At 41.8% G+C, this 24,263-nt stretch overlaps 2 protein-coding genes across 5 annotated transcripts in view; one reads left to right on the top strand and one right to left on the bottom strand.

Annotated features, from left to right (window-relative positions):
• The window catches only part of TRAPPC12 (trafficking protein particle complex subunit 12), an 85,189-nt gene that overhangs the window by 19,910 nt on the left and 41,016 nt on the right, over positions 1-24,263 (top strand). For 3 of the 4 annotated variants that reach the window (XR_012157933.1, XM_073336096.1, XM_073336094.1), the window contains exons 4-5: positions 7,750-7,863; positions 9,963-10,101. Coding sequence is in view for 3 of the 4 variants with exons in the window: in XM_073336096.1 (XP_073192197.1) it covers positions 7,750-7,863; positions 9,963-10,101 (253 nt within the window). In the remaining variant the exon portion in view is untranslated. The remainder of the gene's footprint in view (positions 1-7,749; positions 7,864-9,962; positions 10,102-24,263) is intronic. The other variant, XM_073336095.1, reaches the window with a different exon arrangement.
• Positions 9,447-24,263, bottom strand: part of ADI1 (acireductone dioxygenase 1) — a 90,400-nt gene continuing 75,583 nt past the window's right edge. Inside the window, exon 6 of the mRNA XM_073336104.1 lies at positions 9,447-9,465. Coding sequence (XP_073192205.1) covers positions 9,462-9,465 — 4 coding nt within the window. The 3' untranslated portion in view covers positions 9,447-9,461. The remainder of the gene's footprint in view (positions 9,466-24,263) is intronic.

Here is a 24,263-nt window from a genome sequence, read left to right as displayed (position 1 = left end):
TGGGAAAGGTTCTTTTTATGGGCAACCAACAATAGTATAAACTCAATTTCAGCTCTTATTCACTCTATGCTGAATTACTTACTTCATTTGAAATCCTTGGGACTCTCCATATCATTGGGAAAAGTACATTGCTAGTCATCTCCGCTTATTATAGCTTAGTAAAGCAAATGACTGAATTCGGCCAGGATATAATAAAACAGTTCTTGAAGAGGTTAATAAATGTTGTCATAAATATAAAGGGAAGGGTAAACCCCTTTGAAATCCCTCCTGGCCAGGGGAAAGCTCCTCTCACCTGTAAAGGGTTAAGAAGCTAAAGGTAACCTCGCTGGCACCTGACCAAAATGACCAATGAGGAGACAAGATACTTTCAAAAGCTGGGAGGAGGGAGAGAAACAAAGGGTCTGTGTCTGTCTGTAGTCGTCTTGGCCAGGGACAGAACAGGAATGGAGTCTTAGAACTTTTAGTAAGTAATCTAGCTAGGTATGTGTTAGATTATGATTTCTTTAAATGGCTGAGAAAAGAATTGTGCTGAATAGAATAACTATTTCTGTCTGTGTATCTTCTTTGTAACTTAAGGTTTTCCCTAGAGGGGTTCTCTATGTTTTTGAATCTAATTACCCTGTAAGATATCTACCATCCTGATTTTACAGGGGGGATTTCTTTATTTCTATTTACTTCTATTTTTTATTAAAAGTCTTCTTGTAAAACACTGAATGCTTTTTCATTGTTCTCAGATCCAAGGGTTTGGGTCTGTGGTCACCTATGCAAATTGGTGAGGCTTTTTATCCAACATTTCCCAGGAAAGGGGGGGGTGCAAGTGTTGGGAGGATTGTTCATTGTTCTTAAGATCCAAGGGTCTGGGTCTGTAGTCACCTAGGCAAATTGGTGAGGCTTTTTACCAAACCTTGTCCAGGAAGTGGGGTGCAAGGTTTTGGGAAGTATGTTGGGGGGAAGGACGCGTCCAAACAGCTCTTCCCCAGTAACCAGTATTAGTTTGGTGGTGGTAGCGGCCAGTCCAAGGATAACGGGGGTACTATTTTGTACCTTGGGGAAGTTTTGACCTAAGCTGGTAAAGATAAGCTTAGGAGGTTTTTCATGCAGGTCCCCACATCTGTACCCTAGAGTTCAGAGTGGGGGAGGAACCGTGACAAATGTCTACCCAACAGAGAACCTGGATGTACATGGTACCTCAATTTAGTATTTAGTCAGCTCATGAAACCTTTCTTCAAACCTATGGGAGAATGAAACTGGGGACATCTTTCAGTTAAAACTTTTACTGTAGCTACTAAATCTGCTAGTGAACAAGCTGCAGGCACTCATGGCTAACACCACCCCCTTTTTGCAATCAGTCACAAAGATAAAGTGGTCCTTTGTCCACATCTCATATGTCTCCCCAAGACTGTAACAGAATTCCATCTAAACCAGTCCATAAAATTGCCTGTATTTTTCTGTAGTTCTCACACTCGCTTGGGAAGTTAAGTTACACACTTTAGATGCTAAGAGAGCATTAATAAGCCTAAGGAATATAGGAAATCACCTAGACTGTCACTTAGGGGAAAAGACGTAACTTCAAGAAATTTCCTCCCAATGCCATTGCAAGTTGGTTACATTCTGTACTAATGTGTGTTTTAAACACATTGCTGTTCTTCTTCCAGAAGGGCACGGAGTATACTTGGCTAGAGTGAGGGCTATGTCTATGGTTTGCCTTAGACATTCCCATATTAGAAATCTGTAGAGTTACCACTTGTAAATCAGTTCATACTTTCACAAAACATTATTCTCTAGATCTGGCATCTAGATCAGATGCACAATTTGGTAAAGCAGTATTACATTCTCTATTTAACTCGACATCCTTGTCCCACTGTCCAGGGAGGAGTACTGCTTACTAAACTCCGACAAGTGGGAATGCGTAAAGGTCACTTCAAGAAGAAATGAGGGTTACTTTGAGATTAGTTCTGCACACACTCACTCCCTTCCCACCTTCTCCACTTGGGGTATGTCTACACTACGAAATTAGGTCGAATTTATAGAAGTCGGTTTTTTTGAAATCGGTTTTATATATTCGAGTGTGTGTGTCCCCACAGAAAATGCTCTAAGTGCATTAAGTGCATTAACTCGGCGGAGCGCTTCCACAGTACCGAGGCAAGCGTCGACTTCCGGAGCGTTGCACTGTGGGTAGCTATCCCACAGTTCCCGCAGTCTCCGCTGCCCATTGGAATTCTGGGTTGAGATCCCAATGCCTGATGGGGCTAAAACATTGTCGCGGGTGGTTCTGGGTACATATCGTCAGGACCCCGTTCCCACCCTCCCTCCCCCCGTGAAAGCAAGGGCAGACAATCATTTCGCGCCTTTTTTGTCTGCTGCCAGCCAAAGATGTAAAGGATAGATGGAGTGGGTCAGAACAAGAAATAGACCAGATTTGTTTTGGACTCATTTTCCTCCTCCCCTGTCTAGATCACACTGCAGTCAGTCACAGAGAAGGCGCAGCGAGGTTAATCTAGCCATGTATCAATCAGAGGCCAGGCTAACCTCCTTGTTCCAATAACAACGATAACTTTGGTGCACCATTTCTTATTGGAACCCTCCGTGCAGTCCTGCCTGAAATACTCCTTGATGTACAGACACACCCTTTGTTGATTTTAGCTCCCTGAAGCCAACCCTGTAAGCCGTGTCGTCAGTCGCCCCTCCCTCCGTCAGAGCAACGGCAGACAATCGTTCCGCGCCTTTTTTCTGTTCGGACACCATACTAAGGCAAGCATGGAGGCCGCTGAGCTCATTTTGGCAATTAGGAGCACATCAACCACCACACGCATTATCCAGCAGTATATGCAGCACCAGAACATGGCAACGCGATACCGGGCGAGGAGGCGACGTCAGCGCGGTCCCGTGAGTGATCAGGACATGGACACAGATTTCTCTGAAAGCATGGGCCCTGCCAATGCATGCATCATGGTGCTAATGGGGCAGGTTCATGCTGTGGAACGCCGATTCTGGGCTCGGGAAACAAGCACAGACTGGTGGGACCGCAAAGTGTTGCAGGTCTGGGACGATTCCCAGTGGCTGCGAAACTTTCGCATGCGTAAGGGCACTTTCATGGAACTTTGTGACTTGCTTTCCCCTGCCCTGAAGCGCATGAATACCAGGATGAGAGCAGCCCTCACAGTTGAGAAGCGAGTGGCGATAGCCCTGTGGAAGCTTGCAACGCCAGACAGCTACCGGTCAGTTGGGAATCAATTTGGAGTGGGCAAATCTACTGTGGGGGCTGCTGTGATGCAAGTAGCTCACGCAATCAAAGATCTGCTGATATCAAGGGTAGTGACCCTGGGAAATGTGCAGGTCATAGTGGATGGCTTTGCTGCAATGGGATTCCCTAACTGTGGTGGGGCTATAGACGGAACCCATATCCCTATCTTGGCACCAGAGCACCAAGCTGGCGAGTACATAAACCGCAAGGGGTACTTTTCGATAGTGCTGCAAGCTCTGGTGGATCACAAGTGACGTTTCACCAACATCAACGTGGGATGGCCGGGAAAGGTGCATGACGCTCGCATCCTCAGGAACTCTGGTCTGTTTCAAAAGCTGCAGGAAGGGACTTTCTTCCCAGACCAGAAAATAACTGTTGGGGATGTTGAAATGCCTATATGTATCCTTGGGGACCCAGCCTACCCCTTAATGCCATGGCTCATGAAGCCGTACACAGGTAGCCTGGACAGTGGTCAGGAGCTGTTCAACTACAGGCTGAGCAAGTGCAGAATGGTGGTAGAATGTGCATTTGGACGTTTAAAGGCGCGCTGGCGCAGTTTACTGACTCGCTTAGACCTCAGCGAAACCAATATTCCCACTGTTATTACTGCTTGCTGTGTGCTCCACAATATCTGTGAGAGTAAGGGGGGAGACGTTTATGGCGGGGTGGGAGGTTGAGGCAAATCGCCTAGCTGCTGGTTACGCGCAGCCAGACACCAGGGCGGTTAGAAGAGCTCAGGAGGGCGCGGTACGCATCAGAGAAGCTTTGAAAACCAGTTTCATGACTGGCCAGGCTACGGTGTGAAAGTTCTGTTTGTTTCTTCTTGATGAAACCCCCCGCCCCTTGGTTCACTCTACTTCCCTGTAAGCTAACCACCCTCCCCTCCTCCCTTTAATCACCGCTTGCAGAGGCAATAAAGTCATTGCTCCTTCACAGTCATGCATTCGTTATTCATTCATCACACAAATAGGGAGATGACTACCAAGGTATCCCAGGAGGGGTGGTGGAGGAGGGAAGGAAAATGCCACACAGCACTTTAAGCACAGCACTTTAAAAGTTTACAACTTTAAAATTTATTGAATGACAGCCTTCTTTTTCTTGGGCAATCCTCTGTTGTGGAGTGGCTGGTTGGCCGGAGGCCCCCGCACCGCGTTCTTGGGCGTCTGGGTGTGGAGGCTATGGAACTTGGGGAGGAGGGCGGTTGGTTACAGAGGGGCAGCAGTGTCAGTCTGTGCTCCAGCTGCCTTTGCTGCAGCTCAACCATACACTGGAGCATTCTGGTTTGGTCCTGCAGCAGCCTCAGCATTGAATCCTGCCTCCTCTCATCACGCTGCCGCCACATTTGAGCTTCAGCCCTGTCTTCAGCCCGCCACTTACTCTCTTCAGCCCGCCACTTACTCTCTTCAGCCCGCCACCTCTCCTCCCGGTCATTTTGTGCTTTCCTGCACTCTGACATTATTTGCCTCCACGCATTCGTCTGTGCTCTGTCAGTGTGGGAGGACAGCATGAGCTCGGAGAACATTTCATCGCGAGTGCGTTTTTTTTTCTTTCTAAGCTTCACTAGCCTCTGGGAAGGAGAAGATCCTGTGATCATTGAAACACATGCAGCTGGTGGAGAAAAAAAAAGGGACAGCGGTATTTAAAAAGACACATTTGATAAAACAGTCGCTGCACTCTTTCAGGGTAAACCTTGCTGTTAACATTACATACATAGCACATGTGCTTTCGTTACAAGGTCGCATTTTGCCTCCTCCCACCGCGTGACTACCCCCTCAACCTTCCCCGCTCCCTGTGGCTAACAGCGGGGAACATTTCTGTTCAGCCACAGGCAAACAGCCCAGCAGGAATGGGCTATACTGAGTGTCCCAGAAGAAAAGCACCCTATTTCAACCAGGTGACCATGAATTATATCTCACTCTCCTGAGGATAACAGAGAGAGAGAAAGAACGGATTTTGGTTGAATGCCAGCAAACATACACTGCAATGCTTTGTTCTACAGTGATTCCCGAGTATGTGTTACTGGCCTGGAGTGATAAAGTGTCCTACCATGAAGGACGAAATAAGGCTGCCCTCCCCAGAAACCTTTTGCAAAGGCTTTAGGACTACATCTAGGAGAACCGCAAATGCCAGGGCAAAGTAATCCTTTCACATGCTTGCTTTTAAACCATGTATAGCATTTTAAAAGGTACACTCACCAGAGGTCCCTTCTCCGCCTGCTGGGTCCAGGAGGCAGCCTTGGGTGGGTTCGGGGGGTACTGGCTCCAGGTCTAGGGCGAGAAACAGTTCCTGGCTGTCGGGAAAACCGGTTTCTCTGCTTGCTTGCTGTGAGCTATCTACAACCTCCTCATCATCATCATCTTCTTCGTTCCCAAAACCTGCTTCCGTATTGCCTCCATCTCCATTGAAGGAGTCAAACAACACAGCTGGGGTAGTGGTGGCTGAACCCCCTAAAATGGCATGCAGCTCATCATAGAAGCGGCATGTTTGGGGCTCTGACCCAGAGCGGCCGTTCGCCTCTCTGGTTTTCTGGTAGGCTTGCCTCAGCTCCTTCAGTTTCACGCGGCACTGCTTCGGGTCCCTGTTATGGCCTCTGTCCTTCATGCCCTGGGAGATTTTGACAAAGGTTTTGGCATTTCGAAAACTGGAACGGAGTTCTGATAGCACGGATTCCTCTCCCCAAACAGCGATCAGATCCCGTACCTCCCGTTCGGTCCATGCTGGAGCTCTTTTGCGATTCTGGGACTCCATCATTGTCACCTGTGCTGATGAGCTCTGCATGGTCACCTGCAGCTTGCCACGCTGGCCAAACAGGAAATGAGATTCAAAAGTTCGCGGTTCTTTTCCTGTCTACCTGGCCAGTGCATCTGAGTTGAGAATGCTGTCCAGAGCGGTCAGAATGGAGCACTCTGGGATAGCTCCCGGAGGCCAATACCATCGAATTGTGTCCACAGTACCCCAAATTCGAGCTGGGAACGTCGATTTAAGCGCTAATCCACTTGTCAGGGGTGGAGTAAGGAAATCGATTTTAAGAGCCCTTTAAGTCGAAATAAAGGGCTTCACTGTGTGGACGGGTGCAGGTTTAAATCGATTTAACGTTGCTAAATTCGACCTAAAGTCCTAGTGTAGACCAGGGCTTGGAGTCCTAATTTCAGTTTGGACTTAAAGAGGTGCTGGAAGGCACTTAAGTGGTCATTGCACTATGCCCTCTCTTATAGCTCTGTCCTCTGAACATTCACAACAGCAAGGAGAGGGGTAGGAACAACAAGAAGGCTTCAATAGGCACAGCTATTAGAAGTTTTCTCCAGTTCAAGATGCACCATCGGTGCACCCCAAGAATGTGACACTGCAGAGGTCATCCCAGAGAATACTGTTTACAGGTGAATCTTCATTTTTAAAACTTTGAAAGGTGTGTCTAATGCATTCAATCCAACTGCATTTTCTGCACCTTAACCTTCATCGCTGTCAGTATGGCAACTTCCTGTTCTGTTAATTATTATTTTTATTACATGTAAGAGATTTTTATTTTGGAAAAAAAATAGTGATTTACTCTTTCGTTATGAAGTGTAGTGTAATTTTGTGATCTCTAGTGGGCTATTAGACATTACAATAATACAGATGATGATGATAATAATACAGTAATCTTCATCAAAGTTTTTCTACAAAACAGAAAATTTTTGAGATTATCAATAGAATATCAATAGTTGCTCCAGAGTCCAGGTTAAAGTCTCTGGAAATGTATTTGGTATTTAATAGGCTTCAGTAGAGTACACAACAAGGTAGAAATTTAAATTTGCTAGTAAGTGCATAGTTATAAAGCATGATATGTCAGTGCAACATATTGAGCTGAGTTGAGGTTGATTTTTTTTATTTATGAAAATAAATATTTAAGTATCATATGGTGTTTCCCCTTGAGAAAGATTAAATGTAAATTCAAATGTTTAAATAAAAAACAACCCTGCAATCTGTAATTTTAAATTTTACATTTATTCTCTTAAAAAACAAACTATTTTCTCCTCCCTCATTGTTGTTAATTATTACTAGACATCCTGTGATTGAATGAACTTCACCAAAGAATTGATCCTACACTATTGAAATCAATAGGAACAGCATCGGACCGTAAATGTGTTATAATATTAGAGTACTTTGGGTAAAGTGGATATGATAGGACTTGTTTTTATTCTACATTCTTTGAGATGGCAAAAAGTGTTGAGTATTGTGGACGGATTAGAAAAATATGATAGATGGCTTTAACTGGAAAACCCCTGTGATGTTTTTATACTTTGTGTATACTTTTGTTTTAGTGATCTAGGCATCTTAAACTATATCTCATGCTCAACTTCATTTTTTGCCTAATTACATATGTGCCTAATTTACTCTTTTTACTGGCCAGTTTTACCTACCTTGTCATTTTTATTAATGGCTAGATATAGTTGCTTCAAGCAAAATAAGCAGCTGTGCATTTTAGTAGCTCATTTGTTGGTTGGTTACTTCATTCTTTTTCACAGAACAGCAAAAACTGGAGAGCAGCAGTTGACCTGTGTGGACGACTTCTGACTGCCCATGGTCAAGGCTATGGCAAAAATGGGCTACCTACTAATCATACAACAGATTCTTTGCAGGTATGGTCACCTTACAATCATGTGTGGTGGTTAAGGCCCCATTCCTGTAAAGGAATCCGCATGGGCAGACTCTTAAGTATAGTCAGATCCCTTTGCTGGATCAGTGTCTAAAGTTGTACCCTATTGGTACACAAAATAGTTCTCCCATCCAGTTATATAAAAGTAGATTTTACTTTAAATGACTGCTTAATAAAAGTAAGTTGATTACACACATTTACATATAGCAATATAGCACACTTAATTTCTTTTGTGAGTATCTCCAAAGGTTCATGCTGTTTTTTTCCTTCATGATCATTATAATTAGATTATGACGACTTTTTAAAACGAACAATCTATACAAATGTTAATCTGGTTATTTTAGATAATGTTGATTCAGATGTTGTAAACATGTTTTGTGATCATGTTGAAATAAGTTGCTAAACTTACCTTTTGAGAACCTTAAATCAGTAAAACTTCATGGAAGAATGACAGATGTTCAGATTTATAAAATGTTACTGGCTGAAAACACATACCACTCTTCTGATTCTTTTCTGCTAGTAACTAGCAAGATCATGAAAGTTCATGAAAGTCAGAGCAATTTTTTAAAACTGCAGAAGAAAGGAAAAATGAACATACAAACCTCAAATATAAATTTATTGAATTATAGTTACCTGAAATTTCTGGTAAAATAACTTGAAAATTGTAATGAGGCTTAGAACCAGGTTTGCAATATTGGCCTGTTGTGATAATTGGACCTAGCCTGATTATGATCTCAACTGTGAGAAGTGAGTAAAGATTATAAAGTGTCTCAATAATCTGTAACACCAAATGTTGGAAAAAAGGTGCAAAAAGGAGACAGACTGAATTAGTCCAAACAAAAAGGCTTACTGATATAACTCAAGAACTGTGTTAAGATCATACCCGGTAAAGAACTAAGTATGGAACCAGACATCAATGGACCCTAATTGATGTGTTGGAAACTAGTCCTAATTGGTAGACAAAATAAAGAGGAGGTGGGCTTTTCCACCCATCACTCTCTTTTGAAGTCCTTAAAGAAAGAGACTTTGGCTACTGGAACAAGCTTCACCCTCATGGCTTCCATCCCCTCGGAGCTAGGGCCTTCGTCATCCTGATATCAAGAGGTGTCCCAACTAGATCGGGCCAGGGAGAGGGTAGCAAGTGGAAGGTAGGAGTGGAGGTGCAGAATTCCACCAGGAGTAAAGCAGGAAAGAGCAGTCTCTCTCCTCCACTTGCTACCTGCTTTCCCTAAGTGCCTGGCTAGACTGGATGTAAACTACCTTGTGGGTATTACCACAGTAGCAAACACATTTGAAATACAGGTACATAGTCAATATTCATAACTTCAGATACTAACATGATACGTGCATGCAAATTGAACAATCATATTGAGCAAACCATAAATTTTCCATTAACACCTTGCATGACATATTTTGTACAAGATTTGTTGTAATTACATAACAGCGGTAGCAACGATGATCTACATAATCATATTTTAATCATATAACGTCCCAACCAGAACAACATTATTTCCATCTTTAATACCATCTAAGAGATGCTCAGTCAAGAAGGGTGGGGAGTTTTTTTTCCTTCCAAAGACTTCAGCTAAAGGCAGAGGGAACAAAGATGTTGTTAAAATGAAAGCCTTACTTAATATTTTACATTTCAGATGCTTTAACTGTTTTTCCATCTTAATTGTGTGTTCGGCCTGGTACTGAACAGGCTGAGGTCTCCGTATACCAAACCCCAAACTTTGTTTAAAATTTTTAAGTGTTGGACAGTTTTAGGGCTGTTTGGGGTTCTTTGGACCCCTTTATTCCATCTAACTTAATACAGATCTCTCTAGAAACTTCCACTCAAAGGTTCAGTACATCACAACTGATCAAAATATCATTTTCCTGGGTTCTACTCTTTTAACTTTTTTTCAAAACTGCTACATGACAAGCATATATGTTTTACTCATGCAGATCTGAGATTAGTTTTTTGACTGTTTTTAATTTACTAGACCTGAAATGATTCAAACACTGAGAGTAATTTTTAAGTTTGATTTACAATAGAAGCCGATAACTGATCTGGGATTTTCATATCTGTTGCAATTTTAGCTATGGTTTGTGAGACTAGCACTGCTGGTGAAGTTGAATCTTTTCCAAAATGCAGAAGCGGAATTTGAGCCATTTGGAAACCTGGACCAACCTGATCTGTACTATGAATATTACCCTCATGTATACCCAGGACGCAAAGGTAAGGCATTTGGTTTATGCTATACTTTTATCTCAGCTGTGAACAATCTCCTCCTCATTAAGTCCACAGATTTCAAATAAGGAACCCAAACTATCATCCATTTTTTAAATGAAGTGAATTCTAGCTGCTGTTTAGAAGAAAATCATTAACGGTTATGCAAATGCATTTCTTATAATATAGAGAAAGGATAACAAGAGCTTTTAATATTGTAGGCAGGTAGAGTTCTGTGTATAATCCAGTACAGTAATATAGCATCTGTTCCAGAGACACATGGTTTTAGTTGGTATTTTACCCTTAATTTAGTGATCACATTTTATATATAGTTTTTATCTAATGCACTTAGTATTTAAAAAAAATAAAGAAATAAAAATAAGAGGTTGTAGTATATGTTTCTGGTGGGGAAGTGGGCAGATGAGCATTGACAAAGTCACACAGAATGAGGAAAAAAGGATTCCTGGATTAAAGTAAATTATCTCTTTTGCCTTCCTTCCTAAACTCATTCAATGTGCTGTGAACAGGCTAAATTTGCAGGAGTTTGCATAAACATTTTAAGAGTTGAGTAGAGGAATAGGTAGTGAAGAAAGATTAAAGGGTAGCAAAAAAAAAAAGAAACTTAGACTTTTGCTGGGGTGTTGTTTTAAGCAGGTTACAAGCAACTAAATACATAGTGACGTATTAACTATAGTATTGGTATTATAATTTTAAAATAGAATACAACAATCTGGATAAAAGGAAAGTATAATACCAATTACAATATGTAGAAAATGATAACCTGCTTCTCATACTATACTACTTGTACCTTTTGTTCAGAGTATTCCAAAGCTTTTCTTAAATCAAAGCTGTTTGTAACCGATTGAAAAATGTTAGTTACTATAAGAAAAAGAGGTAAAATTAAACTAAGCTAATCTGAGAATTAGAAATTGTTTTCATGAAAAAATACTAATCAAATGTGATATTGACCCCCATTTAGTAATTAAAACTAAAAAGATGATGATAATAATAGGTTCACCCCAGGTCTTTAGGCAAATCCTGCTGCTGTATGAAAAGATATTGCTAATATTTTAAGAGATCTCTGTCCTCCTGTTCATGCTGTCTCATTGAGGAGGTTCCATAAATTTCAAGTATCACTGCTGAAGTTCAAAACGTGAACTTTTGCTAACTATATGTGGGCGCTTTTCACCGTTTTAAACTTCAATAACACCACAGCATTGGTGCTAGATGATCCCCAGGTTTATCATAGTTGTTCTTTATTTGAACAAAAAATTATTGTCCAGTGGTTCATAAGCAATAAAATAGTAAGAGAGATTTTTATGTTCCACTTGAACAATCTGGGGGGGGGGAAGCCATAACATATTTCTCATTGTTGAGAGTAGGGTTGTTTATAATATCACAATTACAATCTATTGATCCACATTCTCCTCCATCCTGAGTATTAAATTTAAACTGGTTCTTGCTACTTAAAATGGTTGCCATGTGGCAGCAGGATTTTAATTTTAAGTGTAGCCTAGCTCCTTTGTCCAGCACTACATAGGAACCCTCCAGTTCTTCTCTCTTACTAGGCATAGCAGCCTTCCCTAACTCCATGAGTTACTTTCCACAGTATTCTAATTCACAGTTGATCGCCGTTGCCAAGGAAGGACGTTAAGAATATCCAGGATCTTTCACATTTATAGAAGACGAAATTATTTAATGCAGTGCATTGTATGACTTTTTCTCCCATTGAAGCATCTCAGTAGACCAGCACGGCCAAAAAAGACGAGTTTGGACTCTCTCAAGTGCCAGCTCTCATAGGTGAGGGGCAATCACCAAACAGAGTCATTGATAGTGAACTTGGCAGAGATTCTGTGTAGCACCTTTAAAATGCATAACACAACTCGCAGCACATCTTATGTAGATTTGCGGATAGCTATGGTGTCTTTAAGCCATCTATGAGCTCTTGCAGTCCTGGGCTGATCTGAGGTTTGGAGAGGCCTCTGATGTAACTTAAACAGCCTTGGAGGCCCAGAATCTCCACAGTGCTGTAAGCTGTAGCTGTTTCCTTCTCAGCACCCTTCTCCTGCAAGGTTTGCAAGAAGTTCCTTGGTAATTGGCCTTCCCAGGTTCCTAAACTAGGGGAATCCTCCTTAGCTGGATATGGGGCTTGTAGGGCCCCTTTTTGTCACTCTGGCTTTTTTAGGCTACTTAAAGGGGCTAGAGCGGGGATGAGGATCTCACTCCTTATCTCTAAGCTTTCATACTCCCCCCCCCCTTTTTTTTTTTTTTTACATTTTGATGCTTTAAAAGTATTTTTCTTCTTTCTTGCTGTGTTCCTTAGGATGTGATGTTAGCAGTAAAGGTGATATGTTGACAACTTCTTCAGTTTTAAAAATAAGTAATTTTAGCCCAGAAAAAAGTGTGTACAGTTTGTGCCAATGCATGAGAGCTTTTAGCCACAGGAGAGTTTTGAGTAATATGCAGAATTTAGAGTGGCTAAGTCATTATGCAAGGTAACCTATTTCCCCTTGTTTTTTCCTACCCCCCCCCTTTCCTCAGACATTCTTGTTAAACCCTGGATTTGTGCTGGAAATGGCCCACCTTGATTATCATACACATTGTAAGGAGAATGATCACTTTAGATAAGCTATTACCAGCAGGAGAGTGGGGTGGGGGGGGAGAGGGAGAGAGAAAACCTTTTGAAGTGATAAACACCCATTTTTTCATGGTCTGTATGTATAAAAACATCCTCACTGCATTTTCCACTTTTATGCATCTTGTGAAGTGAGCTGTAGCTCACAAAAGCTTATGCTCAAATAAATTGGTTAGGCTCTAAGGTGCCACAAGTACTCCTTCTCTTTTTGTGAATACAGACTAACACGGCTGCTACTCTGAAACCTGTCAGAATTTAGATAGCAGACTGTATATAGTAGGCTATTCGGCAGATATTGCATTGACTCCTCCTTCTGAGACTGGATATGAAATACTCTGTTTCTGCAGTGCCATTACACCCAAGATCTGAAATGTCTTTCTTTAACAACAGCTTGTCATGAACTTCATACAGTTGTTAAAATTATCTGTAGTGGAAGGTATGAGCTGTCGGCAAGCATTCTATTTCAAGATTACATATCTGAGGTGCCAAGATCACAGAATGAAGATCTTACAACAGGGAGATTTTGACCTCATGCCTCACTTCTTATTTACAGTAAGATGTATCAACCTGCTCTGTAATCTGATCACCTCTAAGAGAAATCAGCTGAAGATTGTATGGAGCTGACCTGCTTCTTATAAGGCATGGGCTGAGTACTAGATTAAGGCTTGGAAGCACCTGTCAAACCTGCATGACTCAAGTTTGGGAAGCGAACTACACTATCTTGCAGAGGACGAGAGAGAGAGCAATTCTGATTCTGCCTTGAATTAAATCACACAGTGTTGGGATATGAATAAAAGGAAGATAGAATCTATGCATCATTAACCAGCTAATTTAAATGATGAACACAAATCATACATATATTTTTCGATAAAGTGCATGAACATGTATCCACAATACACTGCTGTTTTCTAATTTTTCTTCTAATTTTGTGGTGTAACAAGCATAAAAGTAAGAATTTTTTTATTCATAATATATAGATGAAGCAGGCGATTAAAATGCACTTTAAGAAGAGTATATATACAAATAACTTACACAAATTAGTTTTAATACATTTATTTTAAATAGTGTGCATAATATCTACCCATTGGAAATATTAGTAACAGGAAATTTAATAAATTACAAACTGAAACCATTAACTTTTTATGCTCCAGCCAAGAAATGTTAAATATTTCTCTGGGCTGCTTTTAACATGATTTGCTCCTGCAGGATTGGAGAGGCTTGCAGCAGAATCCGGTTTTAGTTCTTAGCCCCAAAATTTCCCTTCTCCTAATTTAGCTCCCACTTACCATGGAACCCCACTGGACTCTGTCATCTCCCTTTTACACCCTGTCTTGCGTTCTATTGCAGCTGGTACTCACAGATCTACCTCTCTACTTCTAACTCGTCTCTTTCAATCCAGTCAGACATCTGTCTTTGTCTCTGACATCTCTTCTTTGAATACCTTTGTATTACAGTAGTGCTTGGAAGCCTCCAACTAAGGTCAGGGCCTTATTCTGCTAAGAACTGCACAAACGTGTAGTCAGACACTATCCTTGCCTCAAAGAGCTTACATTCTAAGTAGGTGAGAGAGAGAAGGTAGAAGAAAAAATCTCTGTCAATTAAACTTATTTTGGCCAACGTGTACCTCTCCTATTTCCTCTGAAGCTCACCAGGTCTCTCAGTTTTCTATCACTGTTGACAACGCTACCAGTGATGCCAGCCTTGTTGTCCCATGTGACAGTTTAGGAATATGTTGTCCCTCAAGGGTATAACTAGGAAATCAATGCTCTCGGAGGCAGGTGGACTCTGGGGAAAACATGTTTAAGCAACTCTGGGCTCAGAAGAGGTCTGGCACTGGTTTAGGGGGTCTAGACAGTTGGACTCCAGGGATCCCATTGCTCAAGAAGGGTGTCAAACACAGTCTGCAGCTGGGAGTGTACTTGAGACCCAGAGCTAGAAACAGTGATCAGTCACTAATAGTACTGGCCAGAAAACAAGAACACAGTTTCACAAAAAAGTTGAGGTTTTGACTTTTTTTTTAATTCCAGTGCAGAAGGAAGATGAGACCCTGTTGTATTTTTTTAAAAAAAAAACATGCGTGAGAGACCCACTCAAGAATAGCCTGTAGCCCTAGGTGGTAGGGCACCCAACTGGGTTGTGAGAGACTCAGGTCAAGTCTGAATGAGGCAGAGTAGGGGCTTGAACCTGGATCTCCTACATCCCAAGCAAGTGCCCCAATCAGTAGGCTATCAAGTCAGTCATTCTTTTTGTGGCCCAATGAATATTTAATTGATCGTATAACATGGAACAGCTCCAACTGGAGAGACTGAGAGAGAGAGACTGAGACTATAGCCTAGAACAGGGGTTCTCAAATTGGGGGTCATGAGGTTATTACGTGGGGGGTTGCGAGCTGTCAGCCTCCACCCCAAACCCCGCTTTGCCTCCAGCATTTATAATGGTGTTAAATATATTAAAAAGTGTTTTTAATTTATTAGGGGGATCAGAAGCTTGCTATATGAAAGGGGTCACCAGTACAAAAGTTTGAGAACCACTGGCCTAGAATATAGGAGATGCAGGTTCAAATCCCTGCTCCAAATTGGGCAGATCAGGAATTTGAACGTGGGTCTTCGGTGAATGCGATAATCAGTGGGTCGTTGGCTCTTTTGTAGTGGGTTTTTCTTTCTTTGGTGTTGGTCTTAACTAATTTGCATTATTCAGTTAAAAACATATCAAAAAATTTCTGACCAGCTCTAGTCACAATTCAGGGCTGAGAAGCACATGGGATTCAGTGTTTGGATTCTATCACAACAGATTGGTATATGTCCAGAGAGTGGGACTGGGCTAGGTTGTGATGCCGCATTAATCTGATCTTCACACAATCATGTCCATGTTTTCGTCTGTGTTGCCCTCTATGCTTCTGGAGCTAATATGCTAGGTCACTACTCTCTTTTTAAATTCCTCCTTAAAACTCACTAACAGCAGCAACCAGGGAGTAACAGGACAGAAATTGGTGGATAGTTTATGCAATTAAAATAAACACTACCAATATATGTGGCAACCTTTGCCCTGGCCATTCTGCTTGTATGCTTCATCCCCTTTTTCCACCTTCAGTCAGTTTTCTGTATTTCAGATTATAAAGTCTTTTGTTCCTGTATTGCTACATTCTTTTGTGGGTGAGGTCTGAAGAAGAGCTCTGTGGAGTTCGAAGGCTTGTCTCCTTCACCAACAGAAGTTGGTCCAATCAAAGATATTACCTCACCCACCCTGAGTCTCTCATATCCTGGCACCAACAGAGCTACAATAACACTGCAATGATTCTTCTGTGGCACTTTCCAAAGTGACTGGTGGTACGTTTGGCCAACTGTAAATCCAGTAAAACAAAAATGTATTTGTGTGGATGATTACCCCCATTTGTGAGCCAGAGCAGATGCTTGTTTCAGGAACAGGTTTTGGTCTCTGTAATTACTATTCCTTAACCCTTCTGTGTGCATTGCTACTGTCTGCTAATCTATCAAGGGATCTGCCAAGGCAATTTCATTCGGGAAGAAAGGAAGGCTATTTTGTCTGTACATACAAATACATACTGATATCCCATAATCCCCTTTTTCTTTGGAATCTGCAAACAGCCTTGAGGCTGAAGAGAACAGAGAAGGTGAGGTGAATATGGCCTTTATATTTGCAGTTGGAATTTATAGTCCATGCATGTGAGCTCCTAATGAATTTACCAGTTTTGAATTGTTTTGTGGTTGGCAAGGCATGGTGTGCAACATCCTACACAGTGGTTCTGTGGAGGCAATATAATCCTATAGCACTCTGTTGTCAGTTGGCTTGTATTCTTTTGATGTGCTGTCCCAGCTCTGCGCAGATAGCTGGTTCAATAGACCAAGTGCTGAAGGCTGGAGTGTCGTTGCCTCAATAATGCTGTTCATGCTGCCCAGTGCTTCTGTCCTTGAAGCTCCAATGTTATCACTACTAACAGCAAATAAGGCAGCCTGCTCATTCAGCAAATCTTGATGTTACTCATAAAGACCACAGGCACGGTTTGGTGACAGACACTTGGCCAGGTTTATTGCCTCCTATGCACAATATTGGTGCTCTGGCTCTGTGATTACAGGCAGGCTAACACATGAGTGCCTAATAGCAAGGAGAGGCTCAGTCAGCAGTGGGAATTTCTGCTCTCCCCTAGGCCACACAAAGGATTAAGGCGAGGTACCCCAACATTTATAGGCTGAGACAAGCAACTGGAAAACACAACTTACATGACACCTTATATAGTTCATGACATCTGTTACCTCTCCTTGTTCCTGATATCTTGAACAAAACATCCCTATTCATTATTCTGTCAAACCATCTTATCTTGTACTATATTGGTGTATAGCTATACTAGCATTGAAATATATTTATGTAAATATCTAAATCTTAATACGCTAGCAACAACTCTATCAAATTCATAAACTTATAACCAGCTACTTTAATACTTGGCCTAGCGTTAATTCACGGCCTCTGATTCAGGCCTCAGATCTTGTACCAAGCCCAGTGCTCCAGACTCTCTCTACTACAGACTCCATCCTAACTTCACCTGTGATATGGTATGCCCCTTTTCCCTTTTTTAGAATTAAACTTACTCTATCTCACACTAGTTTTCTGTAGGTTTCAGAGTAGCAGCTGTGTTAGTCTGTATACTCAAAAAGAAAGAGTACTTGTGGCACCTTAGAGACTGTAGGGAGCCAGGGTGGCTCCCCTCCGAACCAGAGGGTAAAGAGCCACCCTCTGAGCCTGAGTGGGCGGGGCCAGGCCACGCTTCTGCCAATCTCTGGAAGGGGAAGGGTGGGACAGGAAGTACAAAGGGCGGGGCCCTCTGCCCAGTGAAGAGAGCACCAGAGGGGGAGACAGACACAGGCTGCTGGCTGCTCCCTCGCGATCCTGCTGTTGACCCAGGCGAAGCTCTGGGCAAGGAGGAGCCTGACCGGGGGGAAGGCCTGTGGCAACCAGGGCTGCCGGCCGCTGAATACCCAGAGGACCTGGAGGGGCCTGACTGCAGCCCGGGCCAGCGTGAGTCTGATACCGAGCGGGAATGGCCCGCAGCGGAATACTCGGACGAGATGGAGGGACCGGAGCGACCCTCCTGAGAGACCGGGTAGGAAGTAGCCCGGGGCCGAACTACACCGTGGGGTGGGTGTGTTTGGTCAGCGGGCGCGGACAGCCCCGCTGACCCAGCGGCGGGACTTTTGCCTCCTGCCACTGTCAGGGCCCTGGGCTGGAACGCAGTAGAGTTGGGTGGGCCTGCGTTCCTCTACCCCGGCGCTCCCCTGCCTGAGGGGCACGCTGTTGACTCTTGCCGGCGCTCCCCTGCCTGAGGGGCACGCTGTTGACTCTTGCCGGCGCTCCCCTGCCTGAGGGGCACGCTGTTGACTCTTGCCGGCGCTCCCCTGCCTGAGGGGCACGCTGTTGACTCTTGCCGGCGCTCCCCTGCCTGAGGGGCACGCTGTTGACTCCGGCCGGCACACCTTCCCGCTAATTCCCCAACGCCCGGAAGGTGTGGCCAAGGTCAGCCACAGAGACCATAGCTCTCCATCGCCCCTAGGGGCTCGGAAGAACAACCGACACCTGTCACAGAGACTAACAAATTTATTTGAATATAAGCTTTCGTGAGCTACAGCTCACTTCATTGGATGCATTCAGTGGAAGAAATTTCTGTAGGCACACATTTGTTGGAGTCTTTCTTTTATGCCTACTGCTGTATCTACATAATTCTCCCCAGCTCTTCTAATTTACCTTTATTTCCTTGTCTCCTTTCTCAGCGGTTTCCTGTACTGAAGTCTTTTCTGTATGATACTCACTAACTTTCCTCATAGATGTCCTTATTTTTAAAGTAAATTTTCAGCTCCATTTATAAAATACTTGTGTTCTCAATTGTTTGAGTGGCCACATAAATACTTTGCTTCAGGCAAGATTTATACACATACAAAGAAATCCAAAAGGCTGCCAGCTTGTGGAATAGAATAGCATCTGAAAAGAAACACAGTTGTTTACTTGGATTGCTTTCTTTCAATGGACCAGCCAGATTTCAATAAATTATCTAAAACCATATCTGTTAGTTCTGTTTTAAAAAGAAAAAATCCATACGCTGAATGTTCTGGGAATTTATTACATTTCTTAGGCGATGTCTACACTTACCAGGGATCGACGCTACGGCGATCGATACAGTGGGGGTTGATTTAGTGCGGCTATTGAAGACCCGCTAAAATGACCACAGAGCGCTCTCCGGTTGACTCTAGTACTCCACCAGAATGAGAGCATCTCCAGTCAACGCAGTGCAGTGTAGACAGTGCAGTAAGTCAACCTAAGCTGTGTCAACTCCACCTACATTATTCACATAGTTGTAGTAGCGTAACTTAGGTCGACTTACCCCAGTAGTGTAGACAAGGCCTTAGTCTTTGAAATCCTTAAATTGTAAACTGAAAAGGGAAACACACTAATCTGTTTTCTTATAGTTGATACTTTGGACCTGGTTCCAGAGATTATTTTGGTAAAAGAGAACATTAGTGTGAGTAAGAAATCAAGTTTGATCTGAGGAGACATTTTAAAGTGAAATAAGATAACCAGCCTATGTTGCCTGTATTTGACCTGCTGATTCAGAATATCTAGAATATCAACACTATCTCCAGGAGTAAAAATAGTCTCCAGAAAACTTGCCTCCAAGTTTCTTACCTCTAATATGCAACTTCAGATATTTTGGAACATATCATGCATTGTCTAAGCTGGAGAAAGAGGTAAACGTCGTTTGAAAGCTGTTGACAGTTATTTTTATTTCTAATTCTATACTCTTAATGTTACTAGCTTTAAACTAAAGTTGCTTACAGAAAATAGTTTGATATATTTTGAGAGACCACATCTAGAAATACAAACAAGTGATTTTAATGTGTACTGAACGATATTAATGAATAACTGTAGTTTGTTATAATCAGACTTTATTCTTAGAAAGAAAAGGAGTACTTGTGGCACCTTAGAGACTAACAAATGTATTTGAGCATAAGCTTTCGTGAGCTACAGCTCACTTCATCGGATACATTCAGTGGAAAATGCAGAGGTCTGTTTTGCTCTTCTTTCTGCCCTGTAATAGCTAATGAAAGTAGGCTCGGTATTTGGGCAATGAGCTGTCTTCAAAATTGCTGCCTGCACGTCTGCTTTATATAATACACTGGGGCATCTGAGGCTAAATATTTGTCATGGCTTTCATGAGTCATGGATTCCATGATTTTTCATGGGGTTGTGGTTTTTCGTTTGTGTGTACACAACCTACGCTATTATTAAACATAGCGGTTGTGTCTGTGTTCATTACAATAGCAGCTTATAAAGCCACCAGCAATAATAGAGGTCTTTTTCCATTTCTGATTCCTATGTTTCTGTGAGAGGATTGATGGAAAAGATTTCAATTGCTATCCAGTTCACACCTGGGATGATTTGGGTTTGTTTCTGGTTAATAGACTATTGAAAATTAACATTTTCTATTACATTAAATTTAAACTCTAAATTAAAATCTCTATTTAAATGTTTTAAATGCTACAGAAATTGAAGATACTATATCTTGTGTTTTTTCCCAAATTCACAACACAGATAGAAGGTGTCAGGGTTCCCTCCCCACTCTGAACTCTAGGGTACAGATGTGGGGACCCGCATGAAAGACCCCCTAAGCTTATTTTTACCAGCTTACGTTAAAAACTTTCCCAAGGCAAAAATTTCGTCTTGTCCTTGAACAGTATGCTGCCACCATCAAGTGATTTAGACAAAGAACAGGGAAAGGACCACTTGGAGTTCCTATTTCCCCAAAACATCCTCTCAAGTCCTTACACCCCCTTTCCTGGGGAGGCTTGAGAATAAACAAGATGAGCACAAACCAGCCTTGGATTTTTAAGACCCAAAAAACCCAATCAGATTCTTAAAAAACAGAACAAAAAAAGATAAGAGAACAACTCTGTAAGATCAGAATGGAACATAATCTTACAGGCAGTCAGATTAAAAACATAGAGAATCCCTCTAGGCAAAACCTTAAGTTACAAAAAGACACACAAACAGGAATACATATTTCCTCCTGCACAGTGAATTTCACAAGCCAAAACAAAGAAAACATAATGCATTTTCCAGCTAGATTACTTTCTAACTTCATAGGAGATGGAGGGCTTGCATCCTTGATCTGTTCCCAGCAAAGGTATCACACAGACAGACAAAAGCCTTTCTCCCCCGCCCCTCCAGATTTGAAAGTATCTTGTCCCCTCATTCATCATTTTGGGTCAGATGCCAGCCAGGTTACCTGAGTTTCTAAACCCTTTACAGGTAAAAGGACTTTGCCTCTGCCCAGGAGGGATTTTATAGCCATGTATACAGAAAGGTGGTTACCCTTCCCTTTATATTTATGACAGAAGGGGTGGGAGGTTGACCTACTAAAGTTCCCTTGCATGCACAATTCACTACCTTCTTTCTTTTAACTTCCTCCCAGTGTTGTCATTGTTCTTATTCCTTTGAAATAAAATCAGCCACCCAGTCCCTCATTGTCTTGTGGAAAGTTAAATGTAGATGCTAACTAAGGAACATGTTCTTCAATATTTTATTGTAGAAGTCCAAGAAACTGATTTCGCACTGTGCACCTTCTCATGAACAATGTTACTAGTCTTAGTACAAGTACTTGGGTTTTCAAGTTGCAGCTGTATTGTAGCCACAGGATGATACTTCTGGGTGACTGGTAAAGGCAGAAAATCTTATGGTGAGAGTCTGTGAATGGTGTGAGTCTAAACAGCCCTCAACTATTTATTCTAGCGGTTTTTGCTTTTTGCTCCCTGTAACTAGGCCTATGTTCCCTTTGTGGCTGACTCCTATCCAAGAATAATTTGAGGTTTTAATAGAAAGTAGGGCTGCCAATTAATAGCAGTTAACTTAAGCGATTAACTCAAAACAAATTAACTTGATTTAAAAAATTATTCACAATTAATTGCAATTTTAATATCACTGTTAATAATAGAATACCAATTTAAATTTATTTTAAATATTTTGGATGTTTTCTACATTTTCAAATTTGTTGATTTCAGTTACAACACAGAATACAAAGTATACAGTGCTCACATTATATTATTTTTGATTACAAATATTTGCACTGTAAAAAAGGAAACAAAAGAAATTGTATTTTTCAGTTCACCTTGTACAAGTACTGTAGTGCAATCTCTTTATCTTGGAAATGCAACTTATAAATGTAGATTTTTTTTTTGTTACGTAACTGCACTCAGAAACAAAACAATGTAAAACTTTAGAACCTACATGTCCACTCGGTCCGAGTTCTTGTTCAGCCAATCACTTAGACAAACAAGGTTTTGGTTTTTTTTTACGTTTATGGAAGATAATGCTGCCCACTTCTTATTTACAATGTCACCTGAAAGTAAGAACAGGCGTTCACATGGCACTTTAGTAGCCAGCGTTGCAAGGTTATTTACGTGCCAGATATAGTAAACATTCGTATACTAAACATTTGTGCCTCGGGCACCAATATGCTAACCCATAAAGTAACTCATGCTGTTGAAAAGTCCCTTGTGCTGATTTCTTGTGTGGGACATAATATATACAAGATAAAATTGCACCTGGTAAATGCATGTGATCGCAAAGAAGCTACTGAAGATCTAACAGGAAACTTGCCGTATGCCTCTTTGTCACAGAGGCACATTTATTTTCTGTGCCTACACTTATTCAGAGTTTTTGACCAATAGCTGGTGAATGTGTAATACAAAAATGTGTCATGTCCCGCTTACATGCCTGAGTTCTTCTGGAACCTCTGCTCCCAGATGGGTTCCAAAAAGACTAGTTTCGAGGGGCATAGAGCAAAACAGAAGATCACTGTGGGAAACTACGTATCCACACAGTCTCACAGCAAATGTGCTGCTGCATCTTCAGGTGAAGTGGCAGCTGACTGCTTGAAAGCCCCCTGTCTTGCTCTTGTGTGGCCCCAAAGTAGCTGAATATGTGGAACAATTCACTTGTATAGGGTTGAAGATTCAGAGAGCAGCCTCCTGGCCCAAGCTTTTCCCCATTTTTGTGGCTTGACTCAGCTTTGAATGATATTGGTGGATGTCCATCAACAAATAACCTTCTGGTGAATGGGGAAATTGAAGTGAGATTGGAGCTACCAGAGAGTTGTGAAGGAAGAGGGAGTAGGAGAAAAGTGGTGGGTAGGGAAGAAACAGAACAAGTGGGGAGGGAAAACAACGAAAAAAGAACAGACAGGAAAAAGAAAAGTGTGAGAGAAAACACAGGAAAAAAAAGATGGCAGAAACTGTGTCAACTTATGGGTAGCAGACATTTGCTAATCTATTCCACAGGTAAATTGCGCCCCAAAAAAAAAAGTGGAACCCTTGTTATATATGCTGTCAACATTCCTAGCTGTTGCCACATGCAATGCAGTTGTGGCAGACCTCCAGCGTTAGCAAAGAGTTCATCCCTCAAGCCCCTGATGATGGCAGGAAAGATACTAAAATCTCTAGTAGAGCTGGAGAAGTTTGTCAGCTATTGTGTTTGGGTTGTGTGACAGATCTTTACAATCCCTTTAAATTTATGTGTATTTTGATGCTCAGCCTTTATCTTGTTCTGTCTTTGAATAAATCTTCTAATACAGCATTTCACAAATTGTGATTAACACCAGGTGGTTCAGGGTGGGTATATTTGTCTGTTTAATTTATGCAGCACCATGGCAAAAAGGTAAGTTATGTAGTCACTTGTATGGCTGCTTAGTCTAGTTACACATGGCACTCTTTAGAAGTGAGCAACCAAAAGTGGAGATTGGTTACTCACTTCCAAATTCTAGCATGCTATGTAATTTTCAGTGGAGAAAAATTATGATGGTCACCAGTGGTAAGAGAACCACTGTTATTTCTGTTCTGCCATCTTCGTATTTCTTTATCTCTTTCTTCCAGCTTCATTATCCTCCAAACCCTTGAAAAAGTATTTTTGCAAGATTTCCAAACTACCTCTCAACTCATAATAGCAACCAATGCATTATGTGTATCCACCTGGTTTGTGTGTGTTTAAATTGTAAACTGTTTGATGTGGGTACCAGCAAATAAAATTTTCAGAAGTACCTAAATCCCATTTTCAAAAATGGCAGGCACTTGGGGAGCCTAAATCTCATTGAAAGTCTGTGGGACTTAGGAGCCTAAGTGACTAAGGATTGTCTACAAAGTGGAATAATGTATACTACGGGGGTGTGATTTCTAAAGTGCACTAATGTGTGTTATGCATTAATTGGTCTGTATAGACCCTACTCATATGCACTAAAGGTTCCCTAATGCACTTTAATGTAGTACTGTTTCAAATAGCACTGCATTAGCTTTAGGAACCTTTAGTGTGCACCAGCAGGGCCTGCACAGACCAGTTAATGCACAACACATTAGTGTGCTTTGGAAATCACACCCCCATAGAGCCTATTAGCCCAATGTGTAGACAAGCCCTAAGTCACTTCTGAAAATGGGCTTTAGGCACTTTTGAAATTTGTGCCTATGTCTCCATATAAATTTGTGCA

The sequence above is a fragment of the Lepidochelys kempii genome, chromosome 3 (assembly GCF_965140265.1).
Source record: "Lepidochelys kempii isolate rLepKem1 chromosome 3, rLepKem1.hap2, whole genome shotgun sequence".
Classification (NCBI taxonomy): domain Eukaryota; kingdom Metazoa; phylum Chordata; order Testudines; family Cheloniidae; genus Lepidochelys; species Lepidochelys kempii.
The sequence above is the reverse complement of the archived record's forward strand: the minus strand, read 5'-3'. Positions and strand labels throughout refer to the sequence as shown.